The sequence below is a fragment of the Lagopus leucura genome, unplaced genomic scaffold (genome assembly GCF_019238085.1).
Source record: "Lagopus leucura isolate 7727_CA_CO unplaced genomic scaffold, USGS_WTPT01 Super-Scaffold_739, whole genome shotgun sequence".
Classification (NCBI taxonomy): Eukaryota; Metazoa; Chordata; class Aves; order Galliformes; family Phasianidae; genus Lagopus; species Lagopus leucura.
The window spans coordinates 21,422,489-21,432,488 of NW_024962255.1; the positions used below are offsets into that span (position 1 = coordinate 21,422,489).

General features: G+C 40.3%; 1 protein-coding gene across 2 annotated transcripts in view; it reads right to left on the reverse strand.

The window, feature by feature from the left end:
* The window catches only part of ADGRA1 (adhesion G protein-coupled receptor A1), a 255,495-nt gene extending 249,037 nt beyond the window's left edge, over positions 1-6,458 (reverse strand). Inside the window, exon 1 of one of the 2 annotated variants that reach the window (XM_042862742.1) lies at positions 6,440-6,458. Coding sequence is in view for 1 of the 2 variants with exons in the window: in XM_042862741.1 (XP_042718675.1) it covers positions 5,822-6,042 (221 nt within the window). In the remaining variant the exon portion in view is untranslated. Of the gene's footprint in view, positions 1-5,821; positions 6,043-6,439 lie in introns of those variants that run through there. The other variant, XM_042862741.1, reaches the window with a different exon arrangement.
* Positions 6,459-10,000: the final 3,542 nt, after the last annotated feature.

Sequence of the window (10,000 nt, forward strand, 5' to 3'; positions counted from 1 at the left end):
AAGAAAAAGGAAAAAAAAGAAAAAGGAAAAAAAAGAAAAAGGAAAAAGAAAAAAAGAAAAAAGAGAAAGAAAGAAAAAATAAAAAAGAAGCACTATACTACCATATCTAAAGAGCTGCCCACTTTAAGGGCTGACAGTACCTAGGTCCCAAGGGGCAGCAACTCATACAGCTTCCAATAATGGGAAATTCCACATCCATACATCTCTCTCTCCCAGGCCATCACATCAGATGAGAGTATCTGCATTTCAAAAGCAAGATGCTGTTGTACACATCTTCTAATCATTAAAACTAAGTGGATTTTATGAATATTAGGGTAACTGACAAAAAAAAAAAAAAAAAGAAGAAAAGAAAGGCGGTGACGTGTTAAATCTCTCCCTGCTTCAGGCAAAAGTGGTCAGTAGCTAACCAAATTATACCATATCATAAAACCCCAACTTCATTTAAGACTTCTCAGTAGCTATCGCATATACACTTAATACACACATACACTGCTATCCTCCTGTCTATCTCAGCAGTTTATTTATATCTCTGGAATGAAACTAAATGTAAGATACTGCAAATTTCCCAGCATGCAGCAAAAAAAGAACTGTATTTCTACATTAAATTACCAAATTAACAAACCATTTAATACCAGCAAATAACTTTATCTGCTTCCAAAAATTCTCACCACTTTCCTCCTCACAAACAGTTTTCCTCAGAGGAAGTTACCTTGAGAACTCAAAGCACCAGAAAGATATGTGGCATTTTTTTCAATTTATGATATTTATGATCTAATCAAAAGGGAAAGAACTTCAGCCTTTATAGAATTTTGAACATCATTTATAAATAAAGCTCTGTTTGCCTAAGCAGAACCTTTTTGCCCTCATCTCTTGTTACAATTTCCACTAATACCCATGGATTGGCTTCACTAACAGTAAGTCGTAATTTGGAAATGGCCAGAGTCCTTCACGGTTCTGACACACAGACAACAGAATTTGAACCCAGACATCCTCTCATCAGAAATAACATGAAGAAAAATTAGTATTTTCAGTTATGGTATTTCGTGGCCACTCCAGTTGAACCATCAAGGAAATTTAGACTAATATCTAAAGACTTATCTTCTCTACTGTTTTTCTTTTATCTTAGTTTTGCCTTTCCCAAGCATTCCTCTCAGACCTTCCATGCCTTCTGCATCAATTTACTTTATGATAGGAATTTATTTCACAAGAAACTGACTTTGTTTTCTAAGAGCTTTTGGAGAAAGCATGTATAAATATGTATAGATCCATCAATAATGGAGCAGGAAACTTGGTTTTTGTATTTTTTTTTTTTTTTTCTGGCACTTTGAGTGAACACAGGAAGTTAACTAAGGTGAAAAAGTCTGTGAAAACCTTTACAATGAGAACTACCCTACATTCTTTATGAATCCAGTTATTTGGAAACCAGCAACAATACGCGAGACCTTATAGCACTAAAGAAAAAAAAAATCAAGTTTTAAGATGGGGAGATAAAACTAATGAATAATATTTTTTGTTCATTCTTCCCTCAATTCTTGCTTTGTTTGCTTTGGCCAGCTTAAAGTCTAAGCTCTTAGGGACAAAAAAACATTTTTTAGATATATTTTTACAGTAAGATGCTTACATTAACTAAATCATATTTATGTATCCTAAGCTGAAGTAAAATAGAAGTGTAAAACTCAGGACTGGACATGGAAAATATACAGTAATATAATAAGATAGAATAAATAGCAATATACATAACATAAATGAATGTGACATAAAAGTAATTTGGGGGCAGAAAAGCGGGGTGAATGTTGCTTTCAGAAGGCTTGCTAATGTTTGGAAAGCAATCTGAGGATGGAAATATGCCTGCTGTATGGATTGTGCCTATGGGTTTCCACTGGAGTCACGTAGCCCCATTCTGAAATTGAGAATCTGGGGAGTTTGAGACAACCTCACAATCAAAAATACAGACACGCAGACATAAACGTGAAGAGTCATATAGAAGAGCTGCTATGACCATACAATACCCTAATTTTTTTCATGTCTACAATGACATTTAAAACAACAGATGTGCCCAGGCATATCTCTGGGCAAAATTTGTAAAAAAAAAACACTCTCCCAAATATGTTAGACTTCCTTTGGAATTGGGAAAGAGGGAAAATAAAGTAATGTTACTATGAGAAACTGACAACCTTTGTAACTTCAAAATATATACTAAGCTATATCACGAACTGTAATGAAATGGGAACTTCTAAGAACTATAAGGTTAAACTCCTTGGCACCATTCGATAGGAAAATAAAGGAAAAAAGTACAGCTAGTAAGTAACCTACAGGTAAAGCATCCTATGTACGTGGAATAACGCAGAACAAAACCTAACTGCTATTCCCTGTAATTTCAAATTATAGCACTCCTGCACTGCAAACAAAGTGGCAAACTTGGTCTTGTCATCTTATTCTGCAGAGCCCCAGCTTCAGCAACTCAATCAAAAATGTAAACCTAACATTTTCATTAGAACAGAAGAGGAAAAAAATGCAGTCATTCATTTTCTCTAGTACTACACTTTAACAACCCAATCACACAATTCAAAAATAATAATTTCTAAAGTATTGGTTCATTGTAAGAATTCCCACGTATTCGGACATGCAGTTGTGTCTGAGAAAACTATTATCATGGAGGGATACGATCCTTCCTTGTTGGGTCCACACCCACGGAGAGGAATCTGGGGAGCTCCCATAATTTTGCGAGGCCACAGCAAAATTCTCCATGGAAATCAAGAAAAGAAACTCCTATCTTCTACCCTCTCACTGATATACAAGGCATAAAAATACCTCTTGCAAATCAATACAGTTTAGAATTCCTTTTAGGAAAACACACATGAATACTTTGTGAAGATACAGCTGTTTTTTTTTTCCTTTCAATCCAGATCAAGTACTTGAATCCCATTTCCAGAGAAGTAAAATACTAAAGAAAGCCAGTAAAACAGAGAGCACAGAACAAGCCTCTTTGTGTTGTTTTCTTTTTTTTTTTTTTTTTAATATAAATCAAAGGGGTAGGAATAGTTCCTGTATCAGCTTATATTTTATTTGTAGTGTTGTGCTGTAGCACTGAAGCACTCAGGCAGCACTGAATGGCTCTAGTATTCATCTGATATATCTGATTTCCAAGAAACTACATGTACTTCCCCACTAGAAATAATTGGTCCCAACTGGTCAAGAATATGCTTTTCTCCGGTGACTTCATGCTAGTTTATGTTAAGTCAAGCCACTGTCTACAAAATTCCAGAAGTACTTTCTGCAGTGCTTTTGGTGCATACATGCCATAAAGTGCCAGAATCACTGAGCTTGGCTGAGGTCCGTGGTCAGCTGGGTGAAAAAAATCATTACAATAACAAGTCATAACTTCTTAAATTTGCTGGCAAGCAACATTACCAAGCATGTAAATGAAAACTTAAAGAACTACAACTTCATCTCTTAATGACTGAAGAGATGCAACAGAGTTAACTCCTATGACATCTTTGCAGAGCAGTTAAGTTTGGCTTTAACTTTCCCTTCCAAAAGAAACAGTGCTAGAGAAGTAGCATCCCTATATGATATATATGAAGATGATATAATCTGCCAAAAAAATTACTATTCATTACACTGTTTCTTAAAAGGGTTGCTGTATCTGAACGTGCATTCCTTTATTCACCTCTATATTTCTTAATTTTTAAAGCAATCCAAAAGGTTATGCTCCATATGTTAAAGTTCTCTTTCTCTCTGTGGGCCCATAAAACTGAATGGAAATAGGCAGTGTCTACTGCTGTATTCTCTTTTGCTTAAGTCTTCCATGCAGCTACAAAAACAAATCTAAGAGCGGTGCTGTTTGAGCTTTTTATCATTATTTTCAGCTGGCCAAATCTCACAAGTGTAATTCCATTCATCAAAAACAGCTTCTCCTGGAAAATCTTTGACACATTCAATCAACTTGTCATCTGTATGTTCCAACTACTGAAAATTATTGCATCTCTAACTCAGATTCTAACTTTTTCCTTTTTATCTTCAAGACTCAGCTTTAAATTTGCTTTTGAGGAAGAAAAAAACTGAGGCAGTAAGAGAAAGACCATACATTTAGGTGACACAATGTATTGCGTACTTCTCTGAGTCAAACCCAACAAATAAAACCAAGGGCGTCTGTGTTCTGTCCCAGCTAAGTACAGCTAACCAGTTATCAGGTCACAGTTTTCTGCAAGTTGAGTTTAAAAAAATAACCTTCCTAACAAGTCTGAACAAGTGTCACCTGGAATGTGCTTATTCAGGGTAAGAGCAACATGTTTGCTTTTGGTACCCTGATGCACAGATGCAAGTGAGCAAATCCTCCCACCTACCACTTCACACGCACCACCTCCTCCATCCATCTTTTCTCACTTCTGTTTCCAATTCAGTTTCTTTTCATTGCAGTGAATACATACTTCTGTTGATCCTTTGGTCAGCTGGATTAATCTACTGGTATTTAGTCAAAGGAAAATCTTCTTTAAAAAACAAAACAAAACAAAACAAATACAACTCTGTAAATCAATGCTTAGGAACAAAAGCCTTTGTAGATACACTGAGTGTAAAAGTTTCTGCAGATCTTTCAACAATGAGAAAAAAAGTTTGTGTCAACATTTTATACCCTTTTGGGAGTATATACTATAAAGCCAGTTATATAAGCCACAAAAATAGGAGTGAATTTACCACCTAGGTCAGAACTTACATTGGTCTCATAAAATGATTCTAAAAAAGTCTATTAAATTTAGCTGGGAGTGTAGTTATTACATCTTGTACATTAACAAGCAAAGCCCTCCCGGATGAGCAATCAGCACACAGCTAATCAGCACCAAGTCACTCAGCAGTCAGAGCTGGAGCTGAACTGAAGCACACGCAGCACATCTGCACATTTACAGCACGGGCTCCCCAGCTGTTATAAATTACTATCTTTACCAGTTGTCTCCTAAAAGTGTTGACTTAAAGAAAACGCAGTGAACAGTGGAGATGTTCACAGCAGGAATTGTCAACAGAAATAAATTCAATAGTAAAAGAGCTGTTGAAAATGTGCACAGTCTAAAGGGTGAGTGTCACAGATCTGTTACTGCTTGGGTCCCTTATAGGGACATTACTTTCACCTACACTTGGCAATACAGTGACAAGTTCTACCAGCACACAAACAGCACACTGCATTTATTCAAGTCTGTGCAACAGGCAACAAAATAGCATCATCTATTTCCGAGAGACTTGAAATAATAAATAAATAAGCAAAGCACCGAACTGTGAGTCATTCCGAGTTACAACTCGGATCAGTGTCAGAGAGTCGGTGGTTTCAATTGGATTGGTTGCACACAAACCATTGCTAAGAGAGGAGATGTCAAGTCCTAAACTTCATTTAGAGAAAACAAGAGAGGAGGGGAAAGCTGCTTCATCTCACAGCACACAGTTCGCCAGCATCGTTCATTCAATGCTGGGACACTTTCACGTCACTAGCATAAAGGTGTACCGGCGAGCTCTGTCGGTGTCGCCAGCACTGACGTTTCCCAACCCACCGCACACAGCAGCACTCAATTGACAGCAGGGGAAGACCAGCTTCCCCAGCTCGACCATAACGCCAAAAAGAGTTTCCAAACAAACAAACAAAAAAAAAAAAAAAAAAAAAAAAAAACAGCAAAAAAAAAGGCAAACTCGCACGTACTTTTTAACAGCCGGGCAGGGCTCGCAGCCGCTTCTGTCGGCCCTGCGGTAGCGGTACGGCCGCGCCCAGAGGTCCCTCCGCGCCCCACATCCCTCCCGCCGCCCGCCGCCAGGTGCGCTGCCCGCGGGCCGTACTCACAGGGACACGGTGCGGTTGGGCAGCACGGCGGGCTGCAAAGTTTCCACCAAGTCGCCTCCGCTGCAGACCACTTTGATGCGCAGTGCCGGGCGGCCGGGCCCCTTGGCTCGCTCGGCGGCGCAAAGGCAGCGGTCCACGATGAGGTCGGGGCAGTTCCTGCTGCCCCCGCACAGCCCCAGCACGGCGGCCACCAGGCAGAGGCGGCGGCACAGCACACGCATGCTGAGCCAGCGAGCGAGCCCCGGCCGCCGCGCCGCGCATGGCACGCGCCGATCCGCGCCGCTCCGCGGGCAGCGCGCTCCCCTCCACGCCTCCCGCGCCCACCCCGCCCCGCCCCGCCGCGCCTCTCGCTGCGGCCGGCTCCGCTCCGAGGGACCCCCCCCCGCTTCCTCCTCCTCCTCCTGCGAGGAGCCGCCGCTCCTTTCCTGCCGCAGCCCGTGCAGCCAAGGCGCTGGGCGGACCCTCCTCCCGCCACCGCGTCCGCCCGCAGCGATGGGGTGGGTGCTGCACCCGGGCAGCCAGGAGTTGGGAAAGCGGTGAAAAATGCCGTGCGTTGGGACCCTGATGGGGAAAGTCCTCAGCTGTCCTATTGGCTCCTAAGCAAAACAGCATACGCACCTAAGTGGGAAAGCTTGCTTTCCCATCACCAGTACTGACAGGCAAAGGTCAGCACAGACTAAGAGGGAGCACAGGGCTCCAGCTGGCACCTGCTGTCCGACTCCAATTGACGCTGCCTGAACGCAGTGTGATAGGTGGTCAAAGGTTGTTCCATCGTCCAGGTCAATGAGCTGCCTTCTCTGTTTGCATTTGTATTCTGACTATGGCTCTCTGTGACTTTGGAGCTCCTCAGTAGTATTTCACATGATACAAATAGCAATTCTTTTCAGCGTCAGCTCCAAGCTACCCAGTTTTCTTGCTTGGTTCATTTTGCTGAAAGTCAGCCTCCAACTCAACATAATCTTTACAGGATGAGAGGTAATGTCTCCAATTGCACTGGGGATGTTCAGGATGGATATTAGGAAAACTCTTCCAAAAGAGTGCTCAGACACTGGCATAGGCTGCTCAGGGAGCATCAAGGCTAGATGCGGCACTAAGGGACACAGTTTAGTGGGCAACAGTGGTGGAAGGTGAATGTTGGGGTCAAACCAGAGGTTTTTTCCAACCTTAATGATTCCATGATAATGTTATTCTATGATATTCTATGATTGTACAATTCTACAAACAAAACCTCCAGTTTGCAACAAGGACTTCCATTTTTAATGGGCTTCTACAAAAATGTGTTCTTGCCTTGTTTTGCTTGACAGGGCCTCACAATGCACATTTTCAGAGCAGGATCTAGGCCAAAATTAGTAATATTACCATGGCTGCAAAGCTATTTCAAGAAAATACTGCTTTTTTAAAAACAGTATTATATTATTGTCCCTAAGGGAGGATGTGTCTTGAACATTTACAATGACTGTTATCACTGCTTTCCAATACCTAATTGGAGCCTTTAGGCACTAAGTTTATTAATAAGTGATAGAAGGATTAGTGCTCTTGTGAAATTCCTGGCTATCAGAAACTTCCTTGCTCTGCACAGCTGTTGATTTAAAAAACCATTAATATTACAAACTCTGTTCTTTCATTTTTAAAAGCAAAGTTGAGTAGGGCGTACTGGCAGACAGCAAAACGGACGGTGCTACATGAGACCACTCAGCACTCCGACAGTTACATTCTTGTCTTCCTTATCATGAAGGAAACCTATGTAGCATTTCAATTTTCAGATATGTTTTTTAACTTCAGAAAATTCTCTCACCTATGCAGTTTTTAAAAGCACAAGTGGAGAATGCCTATTCATTGAAATTTAGCATGGATCTCATTTGGTGTTAACCTTATTGAGCAATGGAATTTTACAGTCCAACTGAGTCTTAAGCACATGCTAGCAGAATTTTAACATTTTTTCTAAATCACTGATCCTGAAAGTTTTTAAAGATTATTGTTTTATTAAAGAACAAGAAGTGTTACACTCACATTGAAGCCATCTATTGAAGCCTACAGTAAAAATGAAAAAGGAGCTATTATTTCCAACATTAGAGATGAAAAATAAGGGAGAGATACTACTTCACTTTCCAATTCATCTCACCCTCTTTTATTCTTGCTTTACGACAAATTAAAAAACTTCACCCTTCTACCCACTCCCCTGATTCAGTTATCCTTAAATATGAAAAAGGGTGATGATTTCAGGGTAGTACGGTTAGGTTGGGGTTGGACTTAATGATCTTTAAGGTCTTTTCCAACCTGAGCAATTCTATGATTCACTAGCACAAATTACGCCCCTGCCCTGAGACCTCACAGTCTAAACAGAGGTCTGATCGAAAATTGGACCCAGGCACCAAAAGTCTCACTGCTGCTTCAGGTGACAGCAGCCACCACAGCAGAACTCCTCACGCTGGTGGCAGCTGCCAGAGATCCCAGGCTTCAGAGGGCTAGAAAACAGAACTGAGTTTTTGATGTATGCTAAAGTTGAAGACGCTGGAAGAGTTTAGGTGTCTATGCAGTCAAACAGAAACTGAGTAAGGATTCTCTAATTTACAGTTGACCTTTGGCCTTTCAATGTCTCCAAAATCTCTAGATCTACACCACATTATTGCACATGTGTTAAAAGAACAAACTTCTAAATACCACTTCTCATGTTTTTGTTTTTGTTTTTTTTTTTCTCTGGGTTTGGTCAGCACCCAGCATGTGATGTGTGCTGATCTGTTTGCTCACATAACCAAAACTTGCTCAAAACATGAAACTAATTAATTTCTTCTCATTTAAATTTTTTGCTTTAGTTGTTTGATTCAATAGCAGAAGCAAAGGATAAACTCCCTTAGACCTAGCAAGAAAGAGAATGGCTTTCTTTTGCATTTTTATTTCTGGGTATCAGAAGTGCTGAGGATTTTTAATAGGCGCATCTTAGTGCTTACACCATGTCCTTACAACAATACTTGAGAAAGGAATTTCAGCCTGTGGAGATGTATAGATGCTAAAAGGAACGTAAATAAATTTAGTAAGATAATCCTAAAATGGTATAGCCTGAATAAATATAAATGATAAGAAGAATTCAGCAGTAGGGATACAGGAGATTCATTGATGTAAACGTAATGTAAACCTGAAGTTCATGTTCCCAAGCACAAAACAGCAGCAGCACCTGGCTTAGCATCACAGGACATTACACAGCAATTAAGTAACAAGAACGTGTTATACAATAAAAGGAAATATGGGGAGGCAGAATGTAAATAAGCCAATTTGAATTTTGTCAGGATTTCAAAATCGTATGTTAGTATTGGACAAGAGCCATGGAAACTTTAATAGCCACAAACCATCAGGGCTTTTGTGTTATTTCTTATCCAGAAGTTGGCACTCTATCAGCCCTTTAAGGCCTTGAACATTGACCCTTTATTGACAGCAGTGAAACAATGGCTCTCGCACCCCATTTCCTCCAGCACCCCAGTATTCCACCACTGCTACCCAACAGGCACTACCTCATGGTATTTGTCACATCAGCATAGCACCACAATATATCTGTAAGCCTTTACAATAAAGTTATTAGAAAAGCAAAAGAGATACAGCCTACAAAAAGCACAGGTACAGTAACCTGGAGATAAAATGATCCAGAGAAGGTTTACACTGGGACACTTGGAATTCAGTGAAAAGATGTTATTTGCAAGGTGATAGAGGAAAAACGTTCAGCAAATAAAAACACTCAATACAGTGCTCACACTGAAGGTACCCAGCAATTTTTAGCTTCATGCAATGACCAGTGTAGGTCATAGGATAGTCCTCTTCCTTGCAGAGCTCTCACAGGGCACTAACAATTTTCAGACAAAGATAATAGAACAATATAAGCAAAGTCGTCCAGAATTGCCACTAATTGTTAGAATTAATTGAATAAAACTGAGTACAGAAACAGACACTCAGTGAAACAGTCTTGAACCTATTTAGCAGATTGAGTAATCTTTTAAGGAAATACGGAAACTGAGTCATTTGGAGCTGGAGTAATCAGAGCAGTGAATAATGTGTCGTAGGGAACAATGCTCTATTAGAAGGAATCAACAGGATTTACATCTCTGCTATTCTGCATCAGGACAATCAGAAACATCTTACCTCTCTATTTGTTTTTCATGGAGAAATTACAGTATAAGAAACCCTCAAGCG